Genomic DNA, 18,291 nt, shown 5'->3' on the forward strand with positions numbered 1-18,291 from the left:
CAGGAGAAACGTCTATCACTAGAGCAACCACAGGATCACGGAGCACAGGGAACTCTGGTCAGAACAGACCCCCTTCATCTCCTGCCCAAAAGACTGGTCACGAAAGCTCTTTTCACAAAGGAACCAAATAGTCTCATTCATCAAACAGGAAAACACACAAAAAGGGTTTGGATCATGGCCTGAAGGTGGCAACAGCACAAATCTTTGTCATTTGTGGCACAATGTTGCACGGGTATGGATGCTCGACCATCCATACCATTTAGTAACGCCCTGCAAATTACAGTGCATGGTTTTGTCAGCTGAAAGCTTTTTCGTATGCTGACATTTCCCACCCCTCACCTCTTTCTTTTTATTTTTTTATTTTTCTATTTTTAAAATGAGCGCTCAGATCACGTAGCTTCAGAAGGGGGATACCACTTCAGGGAGCACGTGCTCACGAGTTTCAACCAACGCTTAAAATATTTTTTCAAGCAAGTTGTCCCAGGAACAATACCATGTCAAAGCTTGACATCTCTGCAGTAGCACAATTAAATGAAGTGCTTCATCATAGCGCTTCCATGCAGGAAGTACGCTGAGGAAAAATCATCTCATATTCCAGTTAAAAGGATGCCCCACATTGCTGCTAACAATTAGCACGACAATCAAACCAGAAAGCGACAAGCCACCTACTACTATGAATTTAAAGTTATCTTTAAGGTCTGCTGAAGACAGAGCACGGATCCTGCAAGAAGCTCCGTGTGGGTCCTATTCACCTATGCAATACAGCACACAGATGTTAAAAGGGATCCTTGCACAGCACGAATTTGCCTACCCTGAACTCCATGAAGTACCGGAGCCTTAGTTGCTGCAGCAAGTGTTCAGAGACACATTTTTTTAAATCACTCTCTTTTTTCCCCAGAACCTAAGGGGGGAGGGGGGAGGTCGGCTCCTCAGTGAGAAGCTGTCTATCCTCAAACTTCAGCTCTGTTAAGGAAAGAAAAAAAAAAAAATTCTATTCATATAAAAACACAGCTAGATACTTCTCCCCTCCCATAACATGGAACTGCTACAGGAACTGTTCAAGTTTTCTGCATCCCTTTTCTTAAGTCTTCAGAGATCAAATAGAAAAAAAAAAAACCCACACAAAATTTAATTTGTTGTTGAAAATTGTGAACATCTGGAACTGAAGTTACAATGGAAACTAACCAGAAAATGCTGCTAGCATTTATACTTAAAGATATGCTGTTTATTTTAAAATACACTGGCTATTTCATCAGTTCTTGTTACAAGAAACACACGAGACCTCACTGCTTAGAAAAGGACAGAACTTTCTTCCGATTTGTTTACTGTGAGCATTTGACACCATTTTGCACAGAATCATTTCCACTGTTCTCCCTCATCTTTCATGAGCAAGTAAGAGTGAACAAAAAAACAATTAAAATTTAAAATACGAGTCTGTTATTATAAAGTTAAAAAAAAAATCATCTGCTAAAATACAGCCCCTGAGATTTTTAGCACAATATACATCAAGCTCCACCTCCCGGGAAGCTCACGGCCGGCAGACATTCGTACCCAGAACTGCAGTAACTTCATGCCCATCTTAAGAGCTCTTGAAGTTACTGCCTCGTTTAACAGGAGTGCGTTCAAAGCAAGTTGCCATCCAGTTTTCACTACTGCTAATCCAAAAGAGCAGGATCTTATCCAAGCACCCGGCAGAGCGCCAAGCAAAGACACACGCGGGAATACACCTCGAAACCTCCCGGGGCTACCCGAGCAGCGGCGACGGCCGACGAGCCGGCCGAGGCGAGCTGCCGGAGGCGCCGGGACACCCCCCGCCCCGCAGCCTGCCCTCCCGGGCAGCTCCGGCTGCAAAGTTCCCCAGCGGGTGCCCTTCCGCGTCCCCGGCAGCGCAGCGACCGCCTCCCTCCGCCCGGGGAAGGCCCGCAGACTCCCCCCCGCCTCCGTGCCCCGCCGCCGGCACCGGGGCCCGCTCCGGGCAACGCCGGGCCCGGCCCGCGCGACCGAGGCGCAGGGCAGCGGCGGGACTCACCCCCTTTGCCGCCGAAGGCGGGCTCCAGCCGCGCCACCGCGATGACCAGCACGATCCCCAGGATGAACCACTCCTTCCGCAGGCGCTCCAGCAGCCCCATGGCGCGGCGCGGCTCGGCCCAGCGCCGGGGCGGGGTGCAGCCCCGCCGCCCGCCGGCAGGACCAGCCGGATCCACTGACAGGAAAAGTCTCACCCACGGCCGCCATCGCTACCACGCACCTCCTAATAGACACGCAGCTGCCGCGCCGCCGCCCGCCCGACCGCCCCGCAGCGCCGGCACACACGCACGCACGCACGCACGCACACCCTCCAGCTTCGGCCGCCCCCGCCCCGCGCCGCATCCCCGGGCCGAGGCGGGGCGCCGGCGGCCACCGCGGGTCGCGGCGGCGCGGGGTGGGGAGGCGGGACGGGTCCGCCGCCACCGCCGCTGTCGCCGGGCGGGCCGGGGAACGCGGCCCCAGAGCCGGTCCCGGCGGGCGGCGCGGCCCCTGCGGGCGCGGGGCGCGGCGGGGCCGCGGGCGGCGGGGGCGTGCGCGCTGTTTTGGTACATTACAACGTTTGCGTGACGCCCGGCGTTTGACGCGCGCGAGGGCGGGCGCGAGCGAGCCGGCGGTTGCGGGCTGGAGGGAGGACGCCCCTCGCCGCCCGCTTCCAGTCGCGTGGGCCGGGACCCGCCGGCCGCGGGAGGGGCCCGGGCCGGGGGCCCGTGAGGGCGGGCTGCCGCCGGGGCCGGCCGGAGGGTGCCGGCGGTGACAGTGTCGATGGTGGCGGTCCCGCGAGCCCCGCCCTTAGAGCCGACCACCGCGAAGAGCTCCTCCGGGCGCCGGAGCCGCGCCTTGTGGTTCCCGGCCTCCCCCCCCTACGGCTCCGCTGCCCCGTTGGATCCGTTCGCCTGGCCTCTGCCCCCCCCCAGCCCCCCCCGCTCTAAATCACATCGCCAGGGAGGCGACGAAGCGTGAAACGCGCTGTCGTGACAGCGGCTGGCGCCAGCCCCGCCACGGCTGCCCCGGTGCGGCAGGGTTCGGACAGGCGGCAGCTCCGCCGCGCGGTGCCGGGACGCGTGGGTAAGTTCACGCTTCACAGGCTCCATGGACGTGTGCGGGCTTCCAGGGGCAGCCCCGCCGCAGGCTTCCTGCGCTCTGCCACCCGCAGCTTGGCTACTCTGTGGGACGCGTGCTGCTCTACCTCCCGCGAGGCTCGCTGGTGCGAACCTGGGCGTCGTAGCTGCATTTCACAGAATCACAGAATGTTCGGGATTGGAAGGGACCTCTGTGGGTCATCTAGTCCAACCCTCCTGCCGAAGCAGGGTCACCCACAGCAGGCTGCACAGGACCTTGTCCAGGCGGGTCTTGAATATCTCCAGAGAAGGAGACTCCACAACCTCCCTGGGCAGCCTGTTCCAGTGCTCCGTCACCCTCAGAGGGAAGAAGTTCTTCCTCATGTTCAGATGGAACTTCCTGTGCTTCAGTTTGTGCCCATTGCCCCTTGTCCTGTCACTGGGCACCACTGAAAAGAGCTTGGCCCCATCCTCCTGACACCCACTCTTCAGATATTTGTAAGCATTTATAAGGTCCCCTCTCAGTCTTCTTCAGGCTGAACAAGCCCAGCTCCCTCAGCCTCTCCTCATAGGACAGATGCTCCAGTCCCCTCACCATCCTCGTAGCCCTCCGCTGGACTCTCTCCAGTAGCTCCTCATCTTTCTTGAACTGGGGAGCCCAGAACTGGACAGAGCACTCCAGATGGGGCCTCACTAGGGCAGTGTAGAGGGGAAGGAGAACCTCCCTCGACCTGCTGGCCACGCTCCTCCTAATGCACCCGAGGATCCCATTGGCCTTCTTGGCAGCCAGGGCACACTGCTGGCTCATGGTTAACCTGTTGTCCACCAGGACACCCAGGTCCCTCTCCGCAGAGCTGCTCTCCAGCAGGTCCACCCAGACCCTGTACTGGTGCATGGGGTTGTTCCTCCCCAGGTGCAGGACCCTGCATTTTCCTTTGTTGAACCTCATCAGATTCCTCTCTGCCCAACTTTCCAGCCTGTCCAGGTCACGCTGAATGGCAGCACAGCCTTCTGGTGTATCTACCACACCTCCCAGTTTGGTGTCATCTTCTTTCTTTTGTCGTCTTCTTTCGGGAAGACGGAGGCAGTGTGTCCTCTCCCACCTGCGAAGGGACCCAAAAGGTGCAGTTTGAAATCGTTACACGTTTCACTGCTTTGCGAAAGTTCGCTGCAGTACACGATGGTCCGTGCTCTCTTTGCAGATACCAGTGCCAAATTGCAAAACCTCACTGCGTTTGCCCGTGCAGCTGCTGCAGGTTGGCTGTTTTGGGAGACCACGAATGCACAAGAGTTGCTCTGCAGCAAGCGGTGATTATAACGAGCACAGGATTTGATTACTTGGAGGATTTGATTACTGCACAGGAAGGATAAGATGAATCAGCTGAAGATGTAAAGTTAAGGTTTGTCATAGAAGTTATATTAAATCTCCATGTGGATACCCTCTCACGGGTGAGGTGGCCCTAGCTCTATGGCATGCTTTTGTTCTGTGCCGTTCACAGGTCGGAGCGCTTAGATCCTTCCTTCTGCGGCTCTGAAAGCACGCCAGCAAGAGCGTAGGCCCTCTGTTCGGAGCACGGCAGGAGAGCGGGCCGATGTCCGGCGTTGCCCAGGTCGTGTCGTTGCGGCTGCATACACAGGCCCTAACAGAGATGGCGGGAGGCTTTACACCCTCGGCCTGGTGGTCGCGTCCGAGTTGGTTGGTTACACCACGCAGAGGCCTCACCCTGCAGCAGCAGGGCTGGGAGGCGCAAACCACTTCAGCACAGTTCGGGAAAGCATTGTTACCAAGGAAAAGCAGAACGGCAGTCCATCTGTTGAGGCCGAAAGCTAAGCACTCAGAAATTAGAAGCCAAAGTCCGTAGTGAATGAAGTTGCTGCAATGTTGATCACTGCAGAAGCTGTAGACGGATGCAAAGAAGGGGCGGGTGTGGAGGGCACTCAGTCTGGCAATAAAATTCCGCGGTAAAGACAGCAGCTTTTCCCTGCTTTTGCATCATAGTTTTTACATAGTACTAATCCTGCCCCTCACTCTTTGCAGGTGGATACTAATTATGAGTTTCTAATCTTGCCCGCTGCCCAAGTTAATTCTAGGTTCATTTTGTCGACAAGTTTCAGATGTTTGCTCACAGCAGTTCTAATTGGCGAAAGTTTGAAACCTCAGGTTCCGTCCTAGGCACTGGAAGATCCTTCTCATTTTCCCCTCCGAAAGGTCACTCCTTGTGTGCCGTCCCAAGCCTGTCCCTCCCTCTCTAGAGAAGGGTGAGCTATGTCACTGTGTATTAGATTTAGAGCAGTTAAGAAACAGGAAAAAAACTTAATGGTTTGCCAATGGTCATCAGATATCACAGAAGTAGTTTAACTTCTGTCTATACTCACTGAAGAAAAAGATAAGCTTTAGTAAGGCTCTGTTGCTTTGAGAGGATGCTTTACCTTGTTTCCAAGACATACGAAGTTTGTAATAAATGTGTTTTGCCAACTGAGTTACAAAATACATAGATTCATGTGGCTCTTGTCTTCTGTAATCTTTAAGATGGTATGCAGATATTCTAAGCTGTGTATCAAAACACTTGTACAAAGATATTATGGCTGGTTTTGTTTAAAAGCTGTTCTTCGATTTTCTTGATAAGCATATAGGTCTCTTAGATGAAATAGATGAATTTGTTCCTGCTTCTAAGTAAGAGAGCACTCTGCAAGCCCTGCCCTGCCCCGTCAGCATGAAACAGTGTACACGACAAGTGTACTGTATAATTGGCAGGACTCTCGCGCGTCCTGTCTGTTTGCAAAACAGCATCACTCTTGCTATTAGGCAATTTGTCATCCGTATCAAGGCGTTTAATCAGTATTAGAGAGGGACAATTCAACGTCTGTCGTCCAAAACTACATCTCACAGCATTTCACTTTCCTCATCAGTTCCCATACAGATAATATATGTATCCTAATTAACCGCTAAGACTCGACCAGATCCCAGTATGATCTGGCATGTGTGTACATGTATTCTCCATTACATCGTACAAAACCATTCTGGGATATATTTAGCTGTGGCTTAGGAACAAGAATTTAGCTTCTCTCTGATTTCACATGACCAAATTTTCATTTTTCTTCAACTGCAAGTATACCTCGGGGCTTCCAGATGCTTTCCTGCCTCTGAAGGCCTTCGTGCTTCCTTCTGCATAATATAATAGCTTCATCACATGTAGCTACGTGACACCAAATCTTCGTTGCTCACAGGTAACCTGTTGAAATGAACAGGACTGTTTACATGAGCAGCGACTGGTTTTCTTGTCTGCAAAGATGCAGAAATGAACTGGACGGTTCTGGGGTTCACGTTGCAAACAATCAGTCTTAGGTGGTTTGTAACTGATGCCGAGGCATTGGCTTCTCTTTGTGCCAGATGGAGCCTATTCCTTTTGTTTACCCAGCCTCTTATCTGCACAAGGCACCTTGCTGTCTAACAACTACACAGTTAAGTTATTTTAGGGAATGTGCTGGGGTTTTTAAGTTCCGTAGTAGCAGATGTAATCTGATTATGCATTTGGACAGGAGAGATTTCAATATAAAGGAGAGGGGATCATGAGATAAAGGGAGCTTAAACGAGAGGAAGAGATAGTATTAAATAATTTAGCTTGAAAAGAACAAAGATATTCAGAATGAACAAGATAAAGAGAGGTGTTAATTATAAATAGGAAAGTTGAGGAGAAAAAGTGGAAATATATGGGAGACAGTTTACAACACATTTATATTTCTCACAAGCACTCTGTGGCATGATCTCAGACTTTCTCAGCAGCTTGGAGAGATTGCTATACCGATCCCATTAGCTGGTTTTCCTTATGGAAATGGAATTCACAGCTCTTACTCTGTCCTGGCCTGGGTGCTTATACTATTTCAGGCATCTGCAATGGATCCTTTGGTTGTTGCTACTGGATATTATTAAATGCGCTCACAGGCTGCAGGACTTACTACTATTAGCGCAATGCAGTAGTAAGAATTATGTACAAGTTCACTTTAGAATAGTGCTTAAGGAGACTTAAACACATGTATAGGTATGCTTTTCTAAATAGAAGCTATAAGATGATATAAGGGTTTGTGGGTCTTCGGTTTTATGTCTATAATGGTATGATTTTTTTCCCCCAGAGACTTTAAAAGCATAATGCTTTTTTTTTTTTTGACTTGTAATAAGGGGTCCTCTTATAAATTTAGTATCCAGCAAGCAAGCAATTTTTCTTTTATTTAAAGAGCCCAGTGTGAAATTTTCATGCATTAATCTTAAGCATTTGGAAGAAAATTTAAAAGGCAACAAATGGGGCTTTGCTGATCCCCTTGCTGGAACCTACTTGCTGTTACACAGAAACAGAACCTGGCTGAGCATGGCTCCCCTCATGATATTCTCTTGCCTTCTACTCCTAGACCTCCAAGAGAGCACATAGATTAGAGAAATTTTCATGTTTTGCACTTTTTCACAGAAATATGGTTTCCTGGTAGACAGTGAGGCTATAATACGTTCAGAAGTTTGGATTAAAAAAGAAAAACAAAAAGCATTTGGCATAATAAAGCTGTGCTTGAAACAAATTATGGGCTTCTTTAACTGCAATTTAAAAACATAAGAAATAATTACTTTTTTTTTAAACCATGAAAAGCTGTATGTATTTAAAACTGAAAAATGAAAGCAAGAACTTGAAATAGCTTCTCTGGATGATTTCACAGTGAACAACAACTGGATTTAACCTGTTAAATAAGACACTTCAGAGACAACATGGTGATACTTTTATGTCTTTTTCTCCTTACGCTTACATAAATAGCCTTCTAATATTACTATAATCATACCAAAACACCTAAAACATAAGCAGTTTCAGTATAATAACCTTTTCTGTATTTTTATAGGGAAGAAGCAGCAGATTTATTCCTGGGTGTGCGTGCACACGTGTGCAAATACAAATATTTTACAACAGTTTCAGAGTAATTAACCACTCCTAATGGGAAAGGCATGCAAATCACAGAAAGTAGAAGGAGTAGAACAATCATCCCAGCTGTGATAGCTGTCACAAAGGTCAAGTTTGGAAGGAGCAGCCATCAGGGAAGTCAGAAATACATGAGCACTTCTAGGCTTGAGAAAGAGGGAGTTGCTAGAAGGGTTTGTCTTAAGGTTGCTGAAAGCTGGCTTTTAGAAGCTTAAGCTTTATTTTCTAGAAGAAGGAATAGCAGGGCTTGTCTAAGAGGAAGAACAGCCCATGCTCCAACCTTTGTATTCACTTAGCTGGATGCAAGGTGGGGCCTGATTTCTCTTGTTTCTATCCTTTTTGATTTTAATGTTACCAAAGAGTTTAAAGTTTCAGAGGAACAGGGCAAATTCACTAGCTTACCTGAGGGACAATGCCAGAGAAGTTGTCTTTAGACTTTCTCAGATTTGTCAGTTTGACTTCATTATACTACAGCACCTGTTGCTTCATACCTCTCGGATCTTTGCACATCATTGCCGTGTTCTGTCTTCACCACAGGCCAGGACCCAGCTCTCCATCAGCCTAGAGAAAAGCCAAGTGCATTCCCTGGGCAGAGCTATGGTAAACTCTGACCACGGCCCGTTTGGTCATGTAGGAGACTACAGTCTCGGGATCAACATGATGTGCAATAGAAAGATGCAAGTGTAGACACATCCTTTGTGCTTAGCTTGGCACGTTGACTTCTGTTGACTATTTTGAACATCAAACCATGTTCATAACTTAGAGCCTGACCATTCAGTCCTCACCAGCCACCACAACTTCCCCCTGCATAATGGAAACCAAGCAGCTTGTTATACATACTAGGCTACAGATTTACAAAGGAAGGTTTTGCCTGCCCTTCCCTTACTAAACCAGACCTTTCCAAAAACACAGGGAAACAGGGAAGCCTACAGTCATATAACTTGATGAAGCCATCATTTACCTGCATTGAAGTAAATTCCACATTATTTGCAAATCAAGTTATTTGATCCCAGCCTGTATCTGGACTTTTGATTTCAAACAGACTAGGAAGTGCCCCCACAGGAACAGAAGTGCTTCCGTGTGCTGCATACGTCAGTCCCGAGAGGAATGTGCATGTTCCTACCTGACCGTGTGGCACTAGGCCCTATTGCAGTGCTGGAATTGGGATATTCTTGTTTTATTTCTTTTTTTTTGTTAAATTGCTCATACCAGGGCAGAATTCAGAGATCTTGATCAGACTGCAAGGCTACTTTGCACCAGGTATTGTGCAAGAATAAACCCAGGCACTTTCACACTGCAATCTTGTAAATGTAGTGCATATACACATAATGAACCCCACTTTAATGTTGTCTTCATTAGTATCAGCTGCAGTGATTAATACCATTGGTGATTCAGTACAAACGGGGACCACCAGGCCAAAGCTGTCAGGAGATTTCCACCGGCAGTACTCTCAGCTGAGTCAAAACTCCAACTCCTGCTTCACCTCCTGCAGACATCCTCACAAGCCTTCTCCTAGAGGGGCACAAGGACACGTTCATAGATGGCGTATGATATGTCTGATGTTGATCATGTTCACTTCTGCCTCACCCCTCAAAATTTCAGAGTTTAGTGGAAAACTTACCTCAAATGTGAAAGCAGACACCCCCAAAAAAGTGGAGTCAGGAAGGGAGATAAGCTATTGGGAAATGCACTAAATAATTAGGGGAAAAAAAGTAACCAGAGAGGAGGAGATCCTTTAAAAGCCATTTAATAACAAATCAGCTATTATATCTGTCAATACAGAAAAAATGAGGATGCTGACAACTCTTCATCACACGACCTGCGGCATTAATAAGTGATGAAGCGTTACAAAAACTGGGATGCTTTGTGCCTAAAAAAAATCACATGAGGACAAGGGAATAAAGCTGAACTAAAACAAAGGACATGATTGTGTATAGCTGGCAAACAATGACATAAATGAAAAACAAAAATACGGAAACAAATACAGCCCCTCCAACCATCAAATAAAAGGGATACATGGCTGCCTCTTTTTTTTGGCAGTAATCAGATACAAATCATGAAGTCAACAATGTCTGATGAAAGTTTTGGATGCAGTCATTATTCCAGAAGCGTCCACCCCAAACTTATTTGAACAAAGAGAGGGGAGATGGCATGGGAACAGAGGATTACAGTGACGCTGAGGTAAGAGTCTGAGGTACGTACATTCCCACGGTAAACAGCACCACGAAGGACGTAGCCTGAAGGGAAAGCCTTTTCTGTCCAAGCTACTGTCACGCCGCTCTCCTTCCACTATGAATTCGTTTCCCATACTACTGGCTTACTAACCAGGAGGTGAGACTTTTGCACCTCTGGCACATCCAATGCTCCAACACCCGCCACTTGTTTCTTTGGCACAGCCAACACAGTTTTAAACCCTCTCACTCCTCCCTTCTCTCATGCTCAGCATCTGCCCCACACCTTTACCAGGACATTGCTGAAGAGCTCTACCCCTGGGACACTCTGCCCTCTCCTTCCTATTCCCAAGGACAAGAAGAGTTATTCTTCTGTGAACTTGAAATATTCCTGCAACATAACCAGGTTTCACAAAGATTTCCAAACAGCATTGTCCGCCGCTTGCCTCCTATCCAGCTTTTACCACACAAGTCACCTTATGTCGATTTTGTGTTGTTCATTTCACAGGTCTCATCCAGTCGTCTCCCCCGTTTCATTCCATGTGAGCGGCTCTAATGCCAGAGCCTTGTGCTGTAGTAAATGAGGGAAGGAACTCATTTTTTTGTAGGTGCAAGTCAGTTAGAAAGTGCGGTAGGGAAGCTGGAAACAAGAGCAGAGATGGGGAGGGATCATCCAGTTAGTTTTTTGCAGCGGATCCTAAGGAGGCTGTATTAAGTAAGGCCTTATATTTCCTTTATAGGATGTGCGTTAAGCAGAGCGCTGCCCTGATCCCTGTAGGAAGCAGGAGAGTTAGGATGGTGCCTTTTCCCTGAGAGCGTTTCTAAGCTTTGCCTTTCCTCATAGGAAGCTTTCCTTGTGGTGCATTCTTAAGTAGATCAGATGTAAAGGAAAATCCCAATTCAGAATTAATTGGCATACATTTTTTTCAGGAGCTGGAGGGATTTTGAATTTCTTCCTTCTAGATGAACTTACAACACTCCTGCAATCCCACATTTGAAGTTGTACCTGTCTGTGGAAGCATGCAAGCACAAGGCCTGCAGCAAAATACATCTTTCCGATTTTACCTCTCCACCTTGTCACTCAGACGGATGCTTTCCAGCGTGGTGTCCGTGGCCCACCTTTACTCCAGCTTGTTCTTGCAGTCTTCACTTCCTTTAGTGGTGTTTTCGCTGAGGACACAGTAGCACAGAAAGCAAGCTGTGTTTGGAATTAACTGTTTTCAGCATCCCTGCACATGCAGAGTCAGCAACTGAAGCAGATGCTTTGGTGGTGTAATAAGACTCCTTGTTTAAGAGGGTTCAGAACAATACTTCACTGGGAAATGCTTAGTACCTTTAGCTCTAGGATCATCCACAACATGTGCTTGCCTTCCATTATTTTATGAAAGAAAGCAAAGGTGTTTCTACCGTGACAGACCATTGTCCCCTTGGGTCATGCTTCAGCTCTGAAAAAACAGCTTACTTCTAAACATAGCCAACCAAATGGCACATCCACTGCCTAAGTACCGCCACTCTTTCTCCAGACAGGTATTCACTTTTCATCTCCCATCCAGCAGCTATCTGTGCATATAGCAAGCTTCATCTGAGTCACACAGTAATAATCATTGCTTATATACAAGATCCCTTGTGTACTGTATATTAATGTCTGGCTGGTAATTTAATGGCACCTCTAGGCATAAACAAAAGTTTATTAAAACAGTAAGTAAAATGTTCCCGAAGACTGGCCTGCATTTATAATTTTCTATTCAGCATTCCGAAATACTGAGCCAGTCTTCTCATGCAAAAAGAAAGCTGCAGAGTTAGCACCAAGTAACGTCGTTTTGCACAAGTTAGCCATAGCACGGCCCAGAGCAATTGGATGCTTCGTTGATATTCACACACCCCTTCTTTTCTAATCATCTTCAACAATGACAGCCAAACAAAAATTTGGATTGATTATTAGGAAACGTGTACAACTCCAGGAAGCAGCAGGATATTGATTACTACTCTGATTACTTGTCAGTTCCTAGGTAGGAAGCCACATGGCAGCTAAAACCTTAAATTCCAGTCAGTAGTTGGCAGTGCCCTCTGTAGTTAAGACTGAGTGTGCTCTGAACATTGGGCACATAAAAGTGACACCATTCCTTCCCTGTGCTTATCTCTTCATTTGCATGAGATGCTTATGTTACAATTTATTTAGGGCTTTAAAAAACAGCAGGTTTCTTTTTCTTTTATCACAAGAGAATTCCTTGAGCTCAGTAAAATGTTTAAATACATGTGTCAGCTACTACATATGTTATTACACATTTACAATGGGCAAGTAGGTGGACACATTTTTTTTACAGTATTTAAGTAGAAACTTGGGCTGATTTTCCCATTTCAGGTTAAGTAATGGAGACATGAAAAATTTCAGTAGAAAATTTGTCCGTGGAGGAAATTCGCTGTGGAGAGGCTGACAACCAAGTAAGGAGCTCTGCTTTTAGCGAGTCTCATTTCAGATCCCAGCCACATTTCTAGACTGCAGTGATATTCCCCCTCCGCTCCTCCGCTGTAATTTAGCACAAGTTACGGACCCTGAAGCACTTTCCAGCTCCCAGGGCACATCACCACCTATCTCTATATCGAAACATGTCCCAGTGGTGCTTGACTGACCATCACACCGCTTGATTTCCACGGAAAGGAAAGGGGAGCATTCAGGCTGAAGAGGAGGTAGACAGACGTGCTCCAATGGGTCCCATCTATGTGATCAGAGGAACAGAACCCCGGGAACCTAGAGCAAATACAGCTCTTCACTCAGAGCCTCAATACATTTGTCATAACCTAGAATATTTGCCTACTTGCCACCATCAAGGGACTCAGGCAGCTGAGAATCTCTTGCAAACAGCACCAGCAAGAGTTAGCAAGGAGGAGAAAGACTACAGGTATCTCAGAAGAAAAGCTCCCAGAATAAATCCTTTAATGCTCTACAGAATAAAAACTTGGCTTGTAAAAGATAAAAGCATTCATGGCACATCAACTGCTTTTTTTGTGGCATTCTTCAGTGTTATACACAGTTCAGCTTTTTAAAATACGTTTTTCTTTTTAGGAGACAGTCTAATATAAACGGATTTGCTACTGCCCTGTTAGCCTTAACCTGCAGAGATTGTTGTCATTCTTTATTTACAGCAACATGATTTTATCTTAAAAAAGAAAAAAAAAAAAGGACTCTTGTGGTTTTTACTGTCTTGTTTAAGATCAGAAGTCAAAGCCTTGAGCATTTAGCAGTAAGCACAAGATCCTAAGTCTTGCACAAATATCTCAGGGGGTTTTTGGCCATCAGAAATCTGTAGCAGTGCTCATGTGAGAGAAAGCAAAAGGTAAGGGTCAGGCAACAATGCCAGTGTAACTGTGGTGCGCGCTTAATGGTATTTCATATTTCCAGTTAAGACATCAGGACTGATATGTTATCTGTCATAGAATGCCATCATTAAATATTCAGGCATAATGGACTTTATATGCAAACAAAAGCTTGCAGGATCCGGCCCAGAACTTAAAATTAGGCAAATTAGCACTGCCATTGGAGCCTTCAGACCCATCATGGCAGTAAGTCCCTGAAATCCTCACGGAGGTGAAGGGGTCTTCCACATGGGAGGGGAATTCTTATTCAAACAATTCCCTCACATGGGACATTCATTATAAGGCTCTCTTTTCTATGTTTTTTCTGCTAGAGATGTTTAGGACCCTCACCATTAAAGGTAAGAGTTCGTTCCCATTTTAATATTTCAGTATCTATAGTTGTGATTTAATAAATTTTAATATTGCACTGTCTATGCAAGATTCACTTTTCATCTCCCTGCATAATAGCTGTGAAGATACAAGGGCTGAAATTTTAGCCCCAGTTCAACAGAGCACTTGCACACATATTTAAGGTGCTGCAGCTGGTGAAGAGGCTGATTTCCTTAAATGTTCTGCTGAGTTAGAGACCTATGAGCTTATATCATATGCAACTTTAAATTGAGTTAGTAACAGTTATATGTATGTAATGACATAAACCACTGGCTTTTTCATTCCAGGAATAGAAAAGAGTAAGAAAAATGTTGGTCAGAGTCCGGAAGCTTTGCATATTCATACTTCTCACAGTTGTGAAGTGTTTGAAAATTCAGGTAATGAGCATACAATACTCTGGCTGCCTTTGTATTGCTTGGGGGTTTGCTGTTCTAGTAATATCTCTACAGAAACTGTTCTATCAAGTCAGGTTTTTTGCCCTCAAATTGAATTAGCACTTGTACATTGAAGTTTTCAACATCACCCATAAGATTTTTCAACTTGTCGAAAGAATCTGCATGGTCTCTAACCATGAATAAAAATTATTTCAGATATCATCTTTATTTCAAGGTTTATTTCCTGGGATTAATTTAATTGATTATGCTGGTGGCTTGTTAAGCAGCTGATGAAATAAACAGATCATTTGTCTTTCTATGTAAACATATGGGTACCTGGTTTAATTATAGTTCATATCGGTATTGAGAAAAAAACCCCAGAAGACAAAAAATAACAATGCCAGTGTAATTGTGGTGCGTGCTTTGCCAAACTGACACCATCGACCTGAAATTGTAAGAACTCTCTCATAGCAACAAAACGTGGCTCATTTTCCTGTTGCTGACATTAATAAATCTTTTATCATATTGGAGAAAAAAAAAATAAAGTTCAGTAGATTATATATAACCTCATAACTTTCATACATCCATGCGCTTACATCACACATCCTTGTTTTTCTCCTTGCGTGATATAACTAGGAGTAGCCCCATAAATCTTTACTTCAATATAATTCTCCTTTTATGCTTAGCACACCTAACCCTGATTTGTGTCTATTATTGCTATCAAGTTAACCCTGTTTTATGGCTGTGTAACAGATCAGGGTCTGAACCAAAAACTGTAGGTAAAATGCAGTGGAATACACCCCTTTGGCTTCAACACACATTTTTACTTCCCCCAGACAGCTCCAGTGAAGAAAACAGCATTGCCAACAGGAAATGAAAGGAATGAATCATTCCAAATAATTATTCTTAAACTCTTTTGTAAGAATTATTTAGTTCCTGTAAGATCCTTAGATAGCTGAATTTTCTTAGCAATTCTCATTATATAACAAAAAAAATCATGGGCTTACATGGAGATAAAGTAAGCAGAAGCAAGCAGAGCCTCTAGCACTGGAGCGGAATGGAAACAGGAAAAAGAACCACTTCTGTAACAAGACTCTGGAAACTCATAGGTACACGGAGGATCGGTTATTAATAGCCTTTTTATGCCTAGACAAGCACCATGCTTAGCAGTGTGCCTGTGCAATACAAATGAAATATTAATAAGCAGCACACGTTGTGTACAAACAGAAGAAAAGCTGCACAGATAAGAATTGTTCCGTTAGACAGAGCCTTAGCTTCTCCCTCTCTACTGTCCCGCTCCAACCAGACCACTTCACCAGTTTCCTATCCCAGGTTTTCAATGAAATGAAGCACACGCACAGTCAATGCACGACAGGTCAAGGAGGGGAGCAAAGCCGAGACAGCTGCCGTGAGACACCCAACAAGAGTGTGGGAGAACAAGTGACGAGGGGAATGCCTCATGACCAGCTCCAGTTCTGAGGCTGTCAGAAGACCTTGGAAAAAGAAGGACAATGTCAATGTACCTAGGATATGCCAGGTGGGAAGAGCCTTTAGGAGCCAGACCAGAAGAAAAGCAATCATTGTCCCCACACTACCAAATGGACAGTATTTCAGAGCCAGGAAACGAGGGTCCAGAGTCATCTGTGCACAGCCACTGCTGCTTAGATGACATTGTTACTGGTGGAAAAGGAGCGGGCCTCCAGCAATGCAACCTAGCCTTGCAATTGCTCTCAAAGGGAGAAAGAAAAGAGGGTAAAAAAAGAAAAAAAAAGAAGAGAAAGAGTAGGAGCCTTACAATTTCATTACACGGGAAGTATCTGGTCACCAACAACCATCCTGAGCTTGAATTCAATAAATATTCACTTTGTCCTACAGTACCTTGGTCCATCATTGCTTTTAAAAACAAAAGCTGTGTCCTCGAGGCTGCAGATACCCAGACACATTCCGATGGCCAAACTTCAGCCCAGACTCCTCACTGAGTTCAAGCTCTGCTCTTTGGCAGAGCTGCAGAGGAAATCAGGATAGCCACATAAGTAATCTCTCTGCTGTTCTCAGTCACATACCCGATTTAGAAGGCAAACCAAAGATTTGCTTTTCAGTGATGCATGGATGAATATCCTACTTCAAGTAAATAGAATCTGGCATTAGTAAACTTATCACAAAACTGCTAAAAAAATCAGAAAGATGACAAAAAATCACGAGGCACAACCATGTCATTGGCACTGGTTGCTGAAAGTAGTTACTCATTTAATGGCAAAAGTAAGCTACTCCCATTTTCTCAGATCAGTATATAATATGGGGGGCTGTCTATCTTGGGATAACCTATTTTTATCCTTAACAGAGGAACATATAAATTCTAATCAGTTTTCGAATCTCAGGAGTCCAAAGAGAATTTGCATTTCTGCATAAAGAAGGACCCAGTACAGAAGAATAAAATGGGAATGATTTGGATTATATGAACGCAAGTAGGATGCTGCTGTGGTCAGTTCCTCAACAGGATTTAGCACAGTTGGTAAGACCTACCTTCTTTCAACCCATCCCCTGGAATGATGCCAGCTGTAATTGTGCATTATAATGAGCAAGAATCTTGAATTCACAGTAGAGCGGCAAACTTGTTTCTCCTCACCTTCAGTAATGTATTTCTGCCCTCCTGCTTCATCTTTCCTGTGTTGTTTTGTAGTTTATGTCAAACAAGTCTCATTCTTCTCATTACAGACAAAAATCTCTGCTCATTGAAGTGCTGAGAGAGCTAATTCTTGTTACAGAAAACCTCCTGCCAAAGGAACCGTTTGGCTTAAAATATTGTAAACAACCTCTCGTCCTTTACCCACCACCACAGCTTGCTTTTAAGAAGTCTGTTTGCATAAACAGTACGTCTTGTCTGTTCAAAACAACATAACTAGGAGTTGCCATATCAAATATATTTATGGAAGATGGCAATAAAGAAATACCGTGACAGACTAATGCTGACCTCCCACAAGCCAGGCACTTAAAAGGCTCACTTTCCTGCTTAGCAGATTAAAAAGTAATAGCTGAGTGGTACACTTTCCACTCACTCGTCAAGTGTAACACCTGCCCTGTGGGTGACTGTGAAGACAAAAATCAAACTCGCCATAGAGACAGCTACCAAAGAAGTCAGCCTGACTCTGTGGTTCAGGAAATCGTCAGGTTAGTGTCAGCTTCCCGCGGACACCAGAAGAGACTGAAGGTAGACAAGAAGATATGGACCTTTTTTCTCCATTACTTACCTTGCTGAAGCCTATGGATTTCTATAGCATTTCTTCCAGTTTAAAGCCAGGTTGGGAAGACCCAGCTTTGTTGAGGAGGAGGGGCTGGCTTTGCATCTGTCTGGGTGTTTGACTGGTGCCTAAGCGTTAGTCTCTTGCACACAGCTCCCCATTTGAGTAGCAAAGGCAAGTTTAGAGACAGAAATGCAAAACTGAGAGAGTAGTACACCCTTAGCAAGTGTGGAAATTACAATTTAAACAGTAAGAAAGGCGAACTTGGACAGCGCTTTGCAGAGGAGTAACAGCTGGACCAGGGCAAAATGGCAGCTAGGGCTTTGCCACCACGTTCAGTGGGCTTGTGACAAACTGTCCGCAAGTCCTGCAGAGTTGTTGGGATGGGCAAACACTGGCCTGCTCGCTCTGGTGCCTCTGGTAGGAAGGAGCTGCCATATATTGACTGCTCAGCCAGAGTCACGGGCAGCGCCTGCAGGCACCCATCGGATCCAGTTTTACCTCATGGGATTTCTTTAGGAGCTCACGTGCTGCCGAGCTAAGCCCTGAAGGATTAGGGGTGATGCTATCTCCTTCCATATATCAGCTGTAAGATCTCATTTCATTGTGTACTATATTCTGTAGAGATCCCATTGCATTTCACATCACATAACATGCAAATAGAGAACACACTTCTTTAATAAAGCAGCATATTCCTTTAAAATTATTTGACAAGCACAATG

General features: G+C 45.5%; 1 protein-coding gene and 1 long non-coding RNA gene across 6 annotated transcripts in view; one reads left to right on the forward strand and one right to left on the reverse strand.

Annotated features, from left to right (window-relative positions):
- Positions 1-2,215, reverse strand: part of SLC10A7 (solute carrier family 10 member 7) — a 159,905-nt gene extending 157,690 nt beyond the window's left edge. For 4 of the 5 annotated variants that reach the window (XR_012764025.1, XM_075421088.1, XM_075421087.1 and 1 more), the window contains exon 1: positions 2,030-2,215. Coding sequence is in view for 3 of the 5 variants with exons in the window: in XM_075421088.1 (XP_075277203.1) it covers positions 2,030-2,129 (100 nt within the window). In the remaining 2 variants the exon portion in view is untranslated. Of the gene's footprint in view, positions 1-811; positions 964-2,029 lie in introns of all 5 variants that reach the window. The other variant, XM_075421090.1, reaches the window with a different exon arrangement.
- Positions 2,216-2,715: 500 nt separating this feature from the next.
- On the forward strand, positions 2,716-5,556 carry LOC142361552 (uncharacterized). Its single transcript, XR_012764166.1, has 3 exons — positions 2,716-3,093; positions 4,289-4,486; positions 4,586-5,556. It is a non-coding gene; the product is annotated as an uncharacterized LOC142361552 (long non-coding RNA).
- The last annotated feature ends 12,735 nt before the right edge of the window (positions 5,557-18,291 follow it).

The sequence above is a fragment of the Opisthocomus hoazin genome, chromosome 5 (assembly GCF_030867145.1).
Source record: "Opisthocomus hoazin isolate bOpiHoa1 chromosome 5, bOpiHoa1.hap1, whole genome shotgun sequence".
Lineage (NCBI taxonomy): Eukaryota > Metazoa > Chordata > Aves > Opisthocomiformes > Opisthocomidae > Opisthocomus > Opisthocomus hoazin.